The sequence below is a fragment of the Amblyraja radiata genome, chromosome 4 (assembly GCF_010909765.2).
Source record: "Amblyraja radiata isolate CabotCenter1 chromosome 4, sAmbRad1.1.pri, whole genome shotgun sequence".
NCBI lineage: Eukaryota > Metazoa > Chordata > Chondrichthyes > Rajiformes > Rajidae > Amblyraja > Amblyraja radiata.
The window spans coordinates 115,339,099-115,355,732 of record NC_045959.1 but is presented as its reverse complement, the minus strand read 5'-3'; the positions used below and the strand labels follow the sequence as shown (position 1 = coordinate 115,355,732).

The following is a 16,634-nucleotide window of genomic DNA, read 5'->3' as shown; positions in this document are numbered from 1 at the left end:
AGGAGTAGACCTTCTCATATCAATAGACAACAGACAATAGGCGCAGGAGTAGGCCATTCGGCCCTTTAGTGTGATCATATGGGAGAATGGAGCAGCTGGGCTTGTACACTCTGGAGTTCAGAAGGATGAGAGGGAATCTTATTGAAACATATAAGATTATTAAGGGTTTGGACACACTAGAGGCAGGAAACATGTTCCCGATGTTGGGGGAGTCCAGAACCAGGGGCCACAGTTTAAGAATTAAGGGTAAGCCATTTAGAACGGAGATGAGGAAACACTTTTTCTCACAGAGAGTTGTGAGTCTGTGGAATTCTCTGCCTCAGAGGGCGGTGGAGGCCGGTTCTCTGGATACTTTCAAGAGAGAGCTAGATAGGGCTCTTAAAGATAGCGGAGTCAGGGGATATGGGGAGAAGGCAGGAGAATGGGGTTAGGAGGGGGAGATAGATCAGCCATGATTGAATGGCGGAGTAAACTTGATGGGCCGAATGGCCTAATGGTGCTCCTATCACTTATGACCTTATGTCCTCACCACGGTCCCTGCCTCATCTTAATGCCACTGCCTGGTTGCCTTGGATTCTCCGTTGTACCTCGAAACAAAACGTAACTAAACTTAAACTCAACTCAACTAAACTTGCGGTGCTGGCTCGAAGGGCCGAATGGCCTACTCCTGGACCTATTTTCTATGTTCCTATGGGTTGGATGCTAAACAAAGCATTTAGTCTGAATAAGGGCCTTGGCCCGAAACATCACCCCATTCCTTATCTCTGGAGATGCTGCCTGTCCCGCTGAGTTACTCCAGCATATTGTGTCTATCTTCGGTTGAAACCAGCAACTGCAGTTCCTTGCTACACAATTCACTGTACCAAGGTACATGTGACGAAAAAATATAATTGAATCATTGAATTAGTGTCATGGAGTCTACAGCATGGAAACAGACCATTCGGCCCATCATTTCCATGCCAACCAAGATCCCCCAGATTGTTTCTAACTGAACTAAACTAAACTAAACTAAACTAAACTCAACTAAACTCAAGTAAACTCAATTCAACTGAACTAAAGTAAGTAAGTAAGTAAGTTTATTGGCCAAGTATTCACATACAAGGAATTTGCCTTGGTGCTCCGCCCACAAGTAACAACATGACATACAGTGACAGTTCCGAATGACTCAGAAAACACTAAACATTAATAATAATAAAGCATTAATGATAAAACACCATTGATCAAGCATGTGAACCAACAAAATACCAGATCAAAGGGAGGCTACAGATTTTTGGCTGTTGAGTAGAGCAACTGGTAAGGAATTGAAGAATACAGTTGAACAGAGGGGTCTGGGAATAACCGTGCATAGTTCCTTGAAGATGGAATCTCATATAGATAGGGTGGTAAAGAAAGCTTTTGGTATGCTAGCCTTTATAAATCAGAGCATTGAGTATAGAAGCTGGGATGTAATGTTAAAATTGTACAAGGCATTGGTGAGACCAAATCTGGAGTATGGTGTACAATTTTGGTCGCCCAATTATAGGAAGGATGTCAACAAAATAGAGAGAGTACAGAGGAGATTTACTAGAATGTTGCCTGGGTTTCAACAACTAAGTTACAGAGAAAGGTTGAATAAGTTAGGTCTTTATTCTCTGGAGCGCAGAAGGTTAAGGGGGGACTTGATAGAGGTCTTTAAAATGATGAGAGGGATAGACAGAGTTGATGTGATCAAGCTTTTACCTTTGAGAATAGGGAAGATTCAAACAAGAGGACATGACTTCAGAATTAAGGAACAGAAGTTTAGGGGTAACATGAGGGGGAACTTCTTTACTCAGAGAGTGGTAGCGGTGTGGAATGAGCTTCCAGTGGAAGTGGTGGAGGCAGGTTCGTTGGTATCATTTAAAAATAAATTGGATAGGCATATGGATGAGAAGGGAATGGAGGGTTATGGTATGAGTGCAGGCAGGTGGGACTAAGGGAAAAAAGTTGTTCGGCACGGACTTGTAGGGCCGAGATGGCCTGTTTCCGTGCTGTAATTGTTATATGGTTATATAATTACTCGTGGATTAAAACTGTTTTTATGTCTGGCTGTGGCAGCTTTGACAGTCCAGAGTCACCTTCCAGAGGGAAGTGATTCAAAGAGTTTGTGGCCAGGGTGAGAGGGGTCAGAGATGATCTTGCCCGCTCGCTTCTTGGCCCTTGCAGCGTACAGTTCATCAATGGAGGGAAGGTTGCAGCCAATAACCTTCTCAGCTGATCGGACGATTCGCTGCAGCCTCCGGATGTCGTGCTTGGTGGCTGAGCCAAACCACACCATGATGGAGAAGGTGAGAACAGACTCTATGATGGCCGTGTAGAATTGGACCATCATTGCCTGTGGCAGATTGTGCTTCCTCAGCTGCCGTAGGAAGTACATCCTCTGTTGGGCCTTTTTGACTGTGGAGTCAATGGTAGCCCCCACTTAGGGTCCTTGTAGATGATGGTTCCCAGGAACTTAAAATACTCCACAGGTGTGACTGTGGTGTTGTTGATGGTGAGTGAGTTGAGGGGAGGGGGAGCTCTCCTGAAGTCTACAATCAATTCCACTGTCTTAAGAGCATTGAGCTCTAGGTTGTTGCGATGGCACCAGGACGCCAGCTGTGACACTTCCTGTCTGTAGGCAGATTCCTCCCCATCCTGGATCAGTCCAATCAGGGTTGTGTCGTCCGCAAACTTGAGAATCCTGACAGAGGTGTCTGAGGAGGTGCAGTCGTTGGTGTAGAGAGAATAGAGGAGAGGAGAGAGTACGCAGGCTTGCAGTGCTCCTATGCTGAGGGTTTGCAGGTCCGAGATGTGCTTTCCCAGCCTCACATGCTGCTTCCTGTCAGTCAGGAAGCTGGTGATCCACCGACAGACAGGTTCAGGCACAGTCAACTCGGAAAGCTTGGAGTGTAGTAGCTCTGGCACAATGGTGTTGAATGCAGAGCTAAAATCAACAAACAGGGTCCTCGCATAGGTCCCCTGGCGGTCTAGGTGCTGTTGGATGAAGTGCAGGCCCAGGTTGACTGCATCATCCACAGATCTATTGGCCCGATATGCAAACTGCAGAGTTTGTGATATTTTTCAGCTTGTCCAGCACAAGCCTTTCGAGTGTCTTCATGACTACAGAGGTCAGTGCTACAGGCTTGTAGTCATTAAGACCAGTAATCCTTGCCTTTTTGGATACAGGGACAATAGTGGAGACTTTGAAGCAGGCAGGGACAGTACATGTTTGCAGGGACTGGTTAAAAATGTCTGTATAGACCGGTACTAGCTGTTTGGCACAGAGCTTAAGAGTAGAGGGGCAAACATTGTCAGGGCCTAGAGCATCATTACCTAAACTAAACTACACTAAACTCAACTAAAATAAACTCAACTAAACTAAACTAAACTAAACTAAACAACACTAAACTAGACTAATGTTCAATGTTAAACTCTTTGTGTGGTAACCCTGCACAAAGAGGATTAAGGGAGAGGAGGGTCTCAGCCCGAAACGTCACCCATTCCTTCTCTCCAGAGATGCTGCTGCCGGTCCCGCTGAGTTACTGCAGCGTTTTTGTGTCTGCCTTCGACCTTGACATCAGGGTTGTTTCGTCACAGCGATGTTGCTGTCGCAGAACCTAAGGCCGGGAGCTTGAGAGGAAATTGCCAGCGACCACAATCTGTGGGTTTGTGAGACGCCTTGTTGCTGATTGGAGGCCGCTGGCTTATCCGGGCGGCGGGGGTTTAAAGGAAGGCGGCGGAGGTGCTGAGCTCACACCACTTCCTCACGCCGCCCGTTCAACGCGCCCTGCTTGTGAAAGACGATGGCCGAGCAGGAAAGCTCGGAGTACGGCAAAGCCGACTTTGTCCTGTTGGACTGTCTCACCGCCGAGGAGTTCCTGGCCAATCTGAGAGTCAGGTGAGAGTCGGGCAGGGTCACGTCCGCCCGTTCACGGTTGGGGGGGGGGGGGGGACACTGGGCAGGAACGGGGTACTGATTGTGGATGATACTCGCTAGAATTCAGAAGATTGAGGGGGGAATCTTATAGAAACTTACAAAATTCTTAAGGGGTTGGACAGGCTAGATGCAGGAAGATTGTTCCCGATGTTGGGGAAGTCCAGAACAAGGGGTCACAGTTTAAGGATAAGAGGGAAATCTTTTAGGACCGAGATGAGAAAATCATTTTTTACACAGAGAGTGGTGAATCTGTGGAATTCTCTGCCACAGAAGGTAGTTGAGGCCCAGTTCATTGGCTATATTTAAGAGGGAGTTAGATGTGGCCCTTGTGGCTAAGGGATCAGGGGGTATGGAGAGAAGGCAGGGATGGGATACTGAGTTGGATGATCAGCCCTGATCATATCGAATGGCGGTGCAGGCTCGAAGGGCCGAATGGCCTCTACTCCTGCACCTATTTTCTATGTTTCTATGTATGACCAGCCATGATCATATTGAATGGAGGTGCTGGCTCGAAGGGCCAAATGGCCTACCTCCTGCACCTATTGTCTATTGTCTATTGGAATGGACCGGTCAAACTAACCACAATCAGGTGGGCTGATGAAGGCTTGATAGAGTTTAGTTTCATTTAGTTTAGAGATACAGTGCGGAAACAGGCCCTTCGGCCCACTGGGTCCGCGCCGACCAGCGATCCCCGCACATTAACACTATCCTACACCCACTAGGAACAATTTTTACACATACACCAAGCCAATTAACCTACAAGCCTGCACGTCTTTGGAGTGTGGGAGGAAACCGAAGATCTCGGAGAAAACCCACGCAGGTCACGGGGAGAACGTACAAACTCCGTACAGACAGCGCCCGTAGTCGGGATCGAACCCGGGTCTACGGCGCTGCATTCGCTGTGAGGCGGCAACTCTACCGCTACCGCAGTTGTACAGGACATTGGTGAGACCATATTTAGAGTGTTGTATTCACTTTTGGTCGCCCCTGCTACAGGAAGGATGTTGTTGAGATGAAAAGAGTGCAGAGAGAAAGAGGATTAGCGAGGATGTTGCCAGGACTCGAGGGCCTGAGCTACAGGGAGAGGTTGTGCAGGCAGGTTGGCACCTTGGAGCGCAGGAGGCTGAGGGGGGATCTTATAGAGGTGTATCAAAACATGAGGGGAATAGATTGGCTGAATGCACAGTTGTTTTGCTCAATGTAGAGGAATTAAGAACTGGTGGGCATAGGTTTAAGATGAGAGGGGAAAGATTTGAAAGGGAACTTTTTCACACATACGGCTGTATGGAACGAGCTGCCTGAGGAGGTAGTTGAGGCAGGGACTATAGACAATAGACAATAGGTGCAGGAGTAGGTCATTCGGCCCTTTGAGCCAGCACCGTCATTCAATGTGATCATGGCTGATCATCCAAAATAGACAATAGACAATAGGTGCAGGAGTAGGCCATTCGGCCCTTCGTACTAGCACCGCCTTTCAATGTGATCTTGGCGGGAGCATGTTTCCTGCCTCTAGTGTGTCCAAGCCCTTAACAATCTTATATGTTTCAATGAGATCCCCTCTCAGAGTGCACAAGGGCATAAAGTGAGGGGGGAAAGATTTAATAGGAACCTGAGGGGTAACTTTTTCACACCGAGGGTGGTGGGTGTATGGAACCAGCTGCTGGAGGAGGTAGTTGAGGCTGGGACTATCCCAACGTTTAAGAAACATTTAGACGGGTACATGGATAGGACAGGTTTGGGGGGATATGGACCAAACGCAGGCAAGTGGGGACTGGCTTAGATGTGGCATGTTGGTCGGCGTGGACAAGTTGGGCTGAAGGGCCTGTTTCTGTCCTGGAAGACGATGCCTGGACGAAATGCACTGAAATGGAACAACCAGGACGACCATTGTTGGTGACATTTTGAATCAGATTCCATCGAGAATGCGGTGAAGCAGACAGGGTAGATGAAAGGTTGTAGAGAGCTGTGTAGTCACACAGCACAGAAACCTACCCTCCGTATATCTGTCCGATTGTCTTTTAAATGTTGTTATAGTTATAGGTTAATTCCCGGGATGGCGGGACTGTCATATGCTGAGAGAATGGAGCAGCTGGGCTTGTACACTCTGGAGTTTAGAAGGATGAGAGGGCATCTCATTGAAACATATAAGATTATTATTGGGCGTGGGCGTGGCAGCGGCCCCTTCAGCCTGTCTGTCTTTTTTTTTAATTTTTTGTCTAGTTCAATGTAGTTCGTGTTTTTTAATAGTGTTTTTAACGGTGTATATGTGGGTGGCGTGGGGGGGGAGGGGAAAACGTTTAAAAATCTCTTCCCATGCACAGGAGACCCGACCTTTTCCCTGTCGGGTCTCCTTGTCGTTGGGGCCTAGCACCGTGGAGCAGTCTCCAGCCTGATCGACCTGGGGGCTCCAGTCCCTGAGCCCGCGGAGCTGCGGACTCACCAACGTGGGGCTGTCCGGCCTCGGAGCGTGGGGAGCGGTGGTGGCTCGCTGCTGCGGCCCGACTCCGGAGCTCGGAGGCTCCAGCTGCAGCCGCAGGTCCGGTGGACTGGGACATCGGGAGCTCGCGGGTCCGGGTGGAGAGACCGCTTTCTGGAGCTCCCGCAACGCGACTTCTCCAGCCCATGTCACGGGGTTGGAACGACCCGGAGCGGGGCCGTACATCGCCCGGCGCGGCTTTAATGGCCGCGGGACATTCGAACGCCTGCTGGGGGCTCCAACATTGTGACTTTTGGGCCTGGAGCGGGGCCGTACATCGCCTGGCGTGGCCTAAAATGGCCGTGGGACTCACCATCGCCTGCCTGGGGCTTCAACATCGGGAGAAAAATGGTGCAGGGGAGAGAAAAGACTTTGCCTTCCATCACAGTGAACCTCCTCCTCACTGTGATGGAAGGCAAAGTCTTTTCTCGCCCTTGCATCTTGTGTAAATTGAATTGTGTGTGTGTCTTGTAGGAATTGTCTCTGTATGGCTGTGGAAACGGAGTTTCGTTTGAGCCTCACTGAGGTTCAAATGACATATAATAAATATTCAATATTCAATTCAATATATTCAATATTAAGGGTTTGGACACGCTAGAGGCAGGAAACATGTTCCCGATGTTGGGGGAGTCCAGAACCAGGGGCCACAGTTTAAGAATAAGGAGTAAGCCATTTAGAACGGAGATGAGGAAACACGTTTTCACACAGAGAGTGGTGAGTCTGTGGAATTCTCTGCCTCAGAGGGGCGTGGAGGCCGGTTCTCTGGATACTTTCAAGAGAGAGCTATATAGGGCTCTTAAAGATAGCGGAGTCAGGGGGTATGGGGAGAAGGCAGGAACGGGGTACTGATTGGGGATGATCAGCCATGATCACATTGAATGGCGGTGCTGGGTCGAAGGGCCGAATGGCCTACTCCTGCACCTATTGTCTATTGTCTCAGGTTCCTATGAGCCCCCTCATTTTAAACCTATGTCCTCTGGTACCTATAACTCCCTCACTCATCCCTCATTTCTCTTCCCCCCCCCTCCCCCCACCCCCACATCAGTCTGAAGAAGGGTCTCGACCCGAAACGTCGCCTATTCCTTCGCTCCATAGATGCTGCCTCACCCGCTGAGTTTCTCCAGCATTTTTGTCCACCTTCGATTTTTCCAGCAACTGCAGTTCTTTCTTAATCTAAACCTCTCATACCTTCTGCCTTTTCATCTTTGGTCTTAGTTCAACCGCCTACCAGCGGGTATTAATATCGACTTCTCCCACCAAGTGACCCTTGCTTTCCCTCTCTCTCCATCCCTCCCCCTTCCTAGTTCTCCGACCAGTCTGATTGGCCTCCTGATTAAATTTTATCTTTATACGCCTCGTTGTCACCTTCCCCTCAGCTAACAATGATCTATTCTACATTTTCCTTGAACTTCATCCCCTTTGATCCCTCGTTTTCACACCTTGCCCTTCCATATCTCTGCGCCTCCCTCTCCCCCCTGACTCTCGGTCTGAAGAAGGGTCTGTACCCGAAACGTCACCCATTCCTTCTCTCCAGAGATGCTGCCCGTCCCGCTGAGTTGCTCCAGCATTTTGTGTCTGTCTTGAGTTTAGCTTGAGACCTTCGGTTTCCTCCCACACTTCAAAGACGTACAGGTTTGTAGGTTAATTGGCTTGGTATAAATGTACGATTGTCCCTAGCGTGTGTAGGATAGTGTTAAGCCCCTGTTCCACTTGCGTGTCCTTGGCACGCTAATTACGTGACCCCGTGGTCGCATTGAGCCGCGACGGTCCCGCGAAGGTCGCGCGTGATTTCATGCGTACACACAGCTGTGGGGACTGGCGTAGTGACGTCATTTGAAGATAGACACAAAATGCTGGAGTAACTCAGCGGGACCGGCAGCATCTCTGGAGAGAAGGAATGGATGACGTTTCGTGTCGAGACTCTTCTTCAGTCTGAAAGAAGGGTCTTGACCCGAAACGTCACCCATTGCTTCTCTCCAGAGATGCTGCCGGTCCCGCTGAGTTACTCCTGCATTTTGTGCCCACCTTCAATTTTCCTGGCCCCGCTCTGGGAGTAGAAGTGGGGGCGGATCCGGACCGCAACGGCCGTGAGCCCCAGGCCGAGCTCGGCGATCGTTTGCCTGCTTCTGCTGCTGTTGGAGGTGAGACGTTGCGTCGCGCCAGGGTCTTGGGCCTGTCCCGCTTTGGCCGTCAGTTGCGCGACAGGCTGTTGGCGAGCGAAGATTATGTTCACTACGAAATCGCGCACAACTACATACTCCTCCGCGCTTCTCAGTGGGACCGGCCCCGCGCGGCCATACGATGCCCGTGTGACTCAACGCACGTAATTTGCGTGCCAAAGACACTTAAGTGGGACAGGCCCTTTAGTGTGCGGGGATCGTTGGATGGCGCGGACACGGTGGGCCAAAGGGCCTGTTTCCGCGCTGTTTAGTTCATTGTCACGTGTACGGTGAAAAGCTTTCGTTACGTGCTAACCGTTCTTGTTTTTGTCTCCCGCAGGTTTGAGAAGAACAGAATCTACACGTACATTGGAGAGGTGGTCGTCTCTGTGAACCCGTACCAGCAGATCGATCTGTACGGGAGAGATATGATCGAACACTACAAGGGCAGGGAGCTCTACGAAAGACCACCACACCTGTACGCCATTGCAGACGCAGCTTACAAAGCTATGAAGAGGAGAGCAAAGGACACCTGCATTGTCATCTCAGGTGAGAGTGGAGCCACACCAACGCCTCCACGTCCTGACAAGGTTTAGGAAGTTCAGCATGTCCCCTGCAGCTCTCACCAACGTCCAGGCTATAGACAATAGACAATAGATGCAGGAGGAGGCCATTCGGCCCTCCAAGCCAGCACCGCCATTCAATGTGATCATGGCTGATCATCCACAATCAGTACCCCGTTCCTGCCTTCTCCCCATATCAATAGACAATAGACAATAGGTGCAGGAGCAGGCCATTCGGCCCTTCGAGCAAGCACCAAAATTCAATGTGATCATGGCTGATCATCCACAATCAGTACCCCGTTCCTGCCTTCTCCCCATATCCCCTGACTCCGCTATCTTTAAGAGCCCTATCTAGCTTTCTCTTGAAAGTATCCAGAGAACCTGCCTCCACTGAGGCAGAGAATTCCACAGACTCACAACTCTGTGTGAAAAAGATTTTCCTCATCTCCGTTCTAAATGGCTTACCCCTTATTCTTAAACTGTGGCCCCTGGTTCTGGACTCCCCCAACATCGGGAACATGTTTCCTGCCTCTAGCTTGTCCAACCCCTTAATAATCATATGTTTCAATAAAATACCCTCTCATCCTTCTAAACTCCAGAGTGTACAAGCCCAGCCGCTCCATCCTCGCAGCATATGACAGTCCCGCCATCCCGGGAATTAACCTGGTGAACCTACGCTGCACTCCCTCAATAGCAAGAATGTCCTTCCTCAAATTAGGGGACCAAATCTGCACACGGTACTCCAGGTGTGGTCTCACTAGGGCCCTGTACAACTGCAGAAGGACTTCTTTGCTCCTATACTCAGCTCCTCTTGTTATGAAGGCCAACATGCCATTCACTTTCTTCACTGCCTGCTGTACCTGCATGCTTACATTCTTTGACTGATGAACAAGGACCCCCAGATCCCATTGTACTTCCCCTTTTCCCAACTTGACGCCATTTAGATAGTAATCTGCCTTCCTGTTTTTGCCACCAAAGTGGATAACCTCACATTTATCCACATTAAACTGCATCTGCCATGCATCTGCCCGCTCCCCCAACCTGTCCAAGTCACCCTGCATTCTCATAGCGCCACTGTGCACGTGCTGGGCGCTGCCCACCATTTTGTTGTTCATTGCAATGGAACGGAAGGTTCCGGATTAACCTGGGATGTTTCCTTGCTCCCGTTTTCAGGAGAGAGTGGTTCGGGCAAGACGGAGGCGAGCAAATACATCATGCAGTACATCGCGGCGATCACCAACCCTGGTCAGAGGGTGGAGGTCGAGAGGTAAGAGCTCATCCAATGTTAACATGTAGAACGGCAGGCACGGTGGCGCAGTGGTAGAGTGGCTGCCTCACGGCACCAGAGACCCGGGTTCAATCCCGACTCCAGGTGCTGCCTGTGCGTTCTCCCCGTGACCGCGTGGGTTTTCTCCGGGTCACGGTGTCATAGCGTGGAAACAGGCCCTTCGGCCCAACTCGCCCACACCGACCAACAATGTCCCAGCTACACTAGTCCCACATGCCTGCGTTTGGTCCATATCCCTCCAAACCTGTCCTATTCCATGTACCTGCCTAACTATTTCTTAAACGTTGGGATAGTCCCAGCCTCAACAACCTCCTCTGGCAGCTTGTTCCATACACCCACCACCCTTTGTGTGAAAAGTTTACCTCTCAGATTCCTATTAAATCTTTTCCCCTTCACCTTGAACCGATGTCCTCTGGTCCTCTGGATTGTTACGTTTATTTAGTTTAGAGATACAGTGCTGAAACAGGCCCTTCGGCCCACCAAGTCCGGGCTGACCAGCGATCCCCACGCACTCTGCACACACATACAGACGACAATTTGATACCAAGCCAATTAACCTACAAACCTGTACTTGGTTGGAGTGTGGGAGGAAACCGAAGATCAGGAGAAAACCCACGCAGGTCACGGGGAAAACGTACCAACTTCATGCAGACAGCGCCCATAGTCAGGATCGAACCCGGATCTCTGGCACGGTAAGGCAGCAACTCTCCCGCTGTGCCACCGTGTCACCCTAGAGGCATAGAGTTATAGCCGTAGGAATTTGGGGTTAAATGGGAAATTTCCTTCAGTTCATTCAAGATCTTTAAGAAGGAAACACAAGTATTTGATGATGAAAGCAAGTTCCCCAGATCAGTGCAGGATAGAGTCAGTCATAAGTGATAGGAGCAGAATTAGGCCATTCGGCCCATCAAGTCTACTCCGCCATTCAATCATGGCTGACCTATCTCTCCCTCCTAACCCCATTCTCCTGCCTTCTCCCCATAACCCCTGACACCCGCACTAATCAAGAATCTATCTATCTTAGCCTTAAATATATTCATTGACTTGGCCTCCACAGCCTTCTGTGGCAAAGAATCCATCAGATTCACCACCCTCTGACTAAAGAAATTCCTCCTCATCTCCTTCCGAGAAGAACGTCCATTAATTCTGAGGCTGTGATTTCTGGTCCTAGACTCTCCCACTAGTGGAAACATCCTCTCCACATCCACTCTATCCAAGCTTTTCGTTATTTGGCTTTCCAGCACCCAGCATACAGCGTAGAAACAGGCCCTTCGGCCCAACTTGCCCTTGCTGACCAACGTGCCCCATCTACACTAGTCCCACCTGCCTGCGTTTTGGCCCACATCCCTCTAAACCTCTCCTATCCACCACGTACTTGTCCAAATGTTTCTGAAACGTTGTGGCAGTAAAACGCTCCTCTGTTTATTTCATTGCCTGCCCCTGGCCACTTCAAGTGTGAAGAACACTTTACTGAAGTCAAACTGCATCCTCGAAGCTTTCGGGAACGCAAAGACCAACCGAAACGATAACTCCAGCCGCTTCGGCAAGTACATGGACATCAACTTTGACTTCAAAGGAGACCCTACTGGTGGGCACATCAACAACTACTTACTTGAGAAGGTAAGCATTGTCATTGAGTGATAGAGTGATAGAGTGATAGTGTATAGAGTGATAGTCATAGAGTGATACAGTGTGGAAACAGGCCCTTCAGCCCAGCTTGCTCATACCGACCGACATGTCCCAGCTACACTAGTCCCACCTGCCTGCATTTTCCCCATATCCTTCTAAGCCTAAGCTATCTATGTACCTATGTAATGTAGTTAAGACCAAAATTGGACCCTTGAAGACTGAAAAAGGTGAACAAGGAAATGGCAGATGAGTTGAACAGGTACTTTGGATCTGTCTTCACTAAGGAGGACACAAACAATCTTCCTGATATACTAGTGGCCAGAGGATCTGGGGTGACAGAGGAACTGAAGGAAATCCACATTAGGCAGGAAATGGTGTTGGATAGACCGATGGGACTGAAGGCTGATAAATCCCCAGGGCCTGATGGTCTACATCCCAGGGTACTTAAGGAAGTGGCTCTAGAAATCGTGGATGCATTGGTGATAATTTCCCGATGTTCTATAGACTCAGGATCAGTTCCTGTGGATTGGAGGGTAGCTAATGTTATCCCACTTTTGAAGAAAGGCGGGAGAGAGAAAACAGGGAATTATAGACCAGTCAGCCTGATATCAGTGGTGGGGAAGATGCTGGAGTCAATTATAAAAGATGAAATAGCGGCACATTTGGATAGCAGTAACAGGATCGGCCCGAGTCAGCATGGATTTACGAAGGGGAAATCATGCTTGACTAATCTTCTGGGATTTTTTGAAGATGTAACTAGAAAATGGACAAGGGAGAGCCAGTGGATGTAGTGTACCTGGACTTTCAGAAAGCATTTGATTAGGTCCCACATAGGAGATTAGTGGGCAAAATTAGGGCACATGGTATTGGGGGTAGAGTGCTGACATGGATAGAGAAGTGTTTAAGAAGGAACTGCAGATGTGGGAAAATCGAAGGTACACAAAAATGCTGGAGAAACTCAGCGGGTGCAGCAGCATCTATGGAGCGAAGGAGAAGTGGTTGGCAGACAGGAAACAAAGAGTAGGGATTAACGGGTCCCTTTCAGAATGGCAGGCAGTGACTAGTGGGGTACCGCAAGGCTCGGTGCTGGGACTGCAGCTATTTACAATATACATCAATGATTTGGATGAAGGGATTCAAAGTAACATCAGCAAATTTGCAGATGACACAAAGCTGGGTGGCAGTGTGAACTGTGAGGAGGATGCTATGAGAATGCAGGGTGACTTGGACAGGTTGGGGGAGTGGGCAGATGCATGGCAGATGAAGTTTAATGCGGATAAATGTGAGGTTATCCACTTTGGTAGCAAAAACAGGAAGGCAGATTACTATCTAAATGGCGTCAAGTTGGGAAAAGGAGAAGTACAACGGGCTCTGGGGGTCCTTGTACATCAGTCTATGAAAGTAAGCATGCAGGTACAGCAGGCAGTGAAGAAAGCGAGTGGCATGTTGGCCTTTATAACAAGAGGAATCGAATATAGGAGCAAAGAGGTCCTTCTGCAGTTGTACAGAGCCCACGTGAGACCACACCTGGAGTATTGTGTGTAGTACTTCCTCAAATTGGTCCCCTAATTTGAGGAAGGACATTCTTGCTATTGAGGGAGTGCAGCGTAGGTTTACAAGGTTAATTCCCGGGATGGCGGGACTGTCATATGGTGAGAGAATGGAGGGGCTGGGCTTGTACACTCTGGAGTTTAGAAGGTGAGAGGGTATCTCATTGAAACATATAAGATTATTATGGGTTTTGACACGCTAGAGGCAGGAAACATGTTCCCGATGTTGGGGGACTCCAGAACCAGGGGTCACACAGTTTAAGAATAAGGGGTAAGCCATTTAGAACGGAGACGAGGAAACACTTTTTCTCACAGAGAGTGGTGAGTCTGTGGAATTCTCTGCCTCGGAGGACAGTGGAGGCCGGTTCTCTGGATGCTTTCAAGAGAGAGCTAGATAGGGCTCTTAAAAATAGCGGAGTCAGGGGATATGGGGAGAAGGCAGGAACGGGGTACTGATTGGGGATGATCAGCCATGATCACATTGAATGGCGGTGCTGGCTCGAAGGGCCGAATGACCTACTCCTGTCTATTGCTTTTTGTTTTTTTTGTTTATTTTATTAGAAGTTAATACAGTACAAAACAGTACAGTGGAACCTAATTTTAGGTGCCAACTATGTCATACCGTAATCCATTCTATGCACAACCTCTAGTTTTATGTTATGAGAAGGAAATAAGCAAGACAAGAAAAAGAAAACAATAGAAAGGGGAAAAAGAGGAAAAATAGATGGTAGAGAGTAGAAAAACGTGAAGTGTGTATATAAAAAACAGAAAAAGTGGAAAGTAGAAATAGGAGAGAAGGCCCCTTAAAAGAGAATTTTTCAAATCTATATTCGGAGATGTAGATCTATCCACGTCATGAACTGAAATCAGCAATCCTTATGGTACCGCTGCATCACATGATTCCAAAAAGTCGATGAAAGGAGACCAACTCCTTAAGAATTGGTCATATTTATCTATTAGTCGGAGTCTCATTTCTTCAAGGCGTGCTATGTCCATCATATTCCTAAACCACATTTTAACAGTTGGTATGGCTGTATTTTTCCAAAATTTAAGTATCAATTTCTTTCTATTATTAATCCATAATTAAAAAAAACGTTTTGGTCTTTATTTAAATTGGTATCTTCTCCTATTATTCCAAATATAATCCATTCCATTTTGGGTTCTATTCTTGACTTGAAGAGCTTTGTAACTATATCAAATATATCGATCCAAAATTTATTCAACTTTGTACACCCTACAAATGAATGTGTTATATTAGCGTTTTGAAACAAACATTTATCGCATCTGGGAGAGACGTTTGAATAAAATTTATTCAACCTCGTTTTTGAATAATATAGTCTATGTAATAATTTGAATTGAATTAAATTATGTCTTGCATTAATAGAACAATTATGTGTATTCATCAGATACTTTTCCCATCTATCCTTCGAGATCTTTATCATTAGCTCATGTTCCATGTTGTCTATTGTCTGTTGACCTTTGCAAAGGAACGTCCTTTAATTGTGTGGCTGTGACCTCTAGTCCTAGACTCTCCCACTAGTGGAAACATCCTCTCCACATCCACTCTATCCAGGCCTTTCTCTCTTCTACCCCCCCACTACAATAACTCCGAGGAAGGGTCCCAACCCAAAACGTTATCTGTCCATTTTCTCCACAGTCGCTGTCTGACCCTCCTGAGTTCCTCCAGCATTTTGTGTTTTTTCCCCTCAAAGTTCGTAATGCTAATGGCATCTTAAAACATTTTCTCACGAAACAATGTTGTTGATTTTCATGGTCTCTTTTATGAGTTCACCAATATTTTTCTCTTCCTCACAGTCAAGAGTTATTGTGCAACAAGCAGGAGAAAGGAATTTCCATTCATTTTACCAGGTAACAAATTATTCTGTTGTCATTCTAACTCATCTATTCGAAATGTCACGATGTTAATGCCAACGTCTCGAGGGCATGGCTTTAGCGTGAGATGGGGCAGTGTATAGAGACGTGCGGGGCACACAGATGGCGGTGGGTGCCTGGAACGCGCTGCCAGGGGTGGTGGTGGAGGCAGATACGATAGTGGCGTTTAAGAGGCTTTTCAATCGGCACATGGATATGCAGGGATTGGAGGGATATGGATCACGTGGAGGCAGCGGAGATTAGGTTAACCGAGCTTCATGTTCAGTACAGACATTGTGGGCCGAAGGGCCTGTTCTTACACTGTACTGTTCTATGTTCTAACTACAAAGGTTCTTGAAAACTCGAGAGAGACTAGCACACAGTGTTAAGGCAGAGATAGATACACTACTGACATAGACCGTCTGAAGAAGGGTCTCGACCCGAAACATCTCCCGTTCCTTCTCTACAGAGATGCTGCCTGTCCAGCTGAGTTACTCCAGCATTTTGTATCCATCTTTGGTTTAAACCAGCATCTGCAGTTCCTTCCTACACATTCTGATACCTTCTTGATTAGTACAGGTGTCAGGGGTTATGGGGAGAAGGCAGGAGAATGGGATGAGGAGGGAGAGATAGCCATGATTGAATGGCGATGTAGACTTGATGGGCCGAATGGCCTTATACTGCTCCTATCACTAATGAACATGAACCTATTCCAAAAAAGACACAGAGTGCTGGAGTAACTCAGCGGGTCAGGCAGCATCTGTGGAGAACATGGATAGGTGACGTTTCACAGAGTGCTGGAGTAACTCAGCGGGTCAGGCAGCATCTGTGGAGAACATGGATAGGTGACGTTTCACAGAGTGCTGGAGTAACTCAGCGGGCCAGGCAGCATCTGTGGAGAACATGGATAGGTGATAGACAATAGAAATAGACAATAGGTGCAGGAGTAGGCCATTTGGCCCGTCGAGCCAGCACCGCCACTCAATGTGATCATGACTGATCATCCCCAATCAGTACCCCATTCCTGCCTTCTCCCCATATCCCCTGACTCTGCTATCTAACTCTCTCTTGAAAGCATCAAGAGAACCGGCCTCCACCGCCCTCTGAGGCAGAGAATTCCACAGACTCACCACTCTCTGTGTGAAGACGTGTTACCTCAT

The 16,634-nt window shown here is 48.1% G+C and overlaps 1 protein-coding gene across 1 annotated transcript in view; it reads left to right on the top strand.

Moving 5' to 3' along the window:
• Positions 1–3,763: 3,763 nt before the first annotated feature.
• The window catches only part of LOC116972507 (unconventional myosin-Id-like), a 112,125-nt gene continuing 99,254 nt past the window's right edge, over positions 3,764–16,634 (top strand). Inside the window, exons 1-5 of the mRNA XM_033020287.1 lie at positions 3,764–3,898; positions 8,913–9,121; positions 10,309–10,402; positions 11,878–12,043; positions 15,418–15,471. Coding sequence (XP_032876178.1) covers positions 3,804–3,898; positions 8,913–9,121; positions 10,309–10,402; positions 11,878–12,043; positions 15,418–15,471 — 618 coding nt within the window. The 5' untranslated portion in view covers positions 3,764–3,803. The remainder of the gene's footprint in view (positions 3,899–8,912; positions 9,122–10,308; positions 10,403–11,877; positions 12,044–15,417; positions 15,472–16,634) is intronic.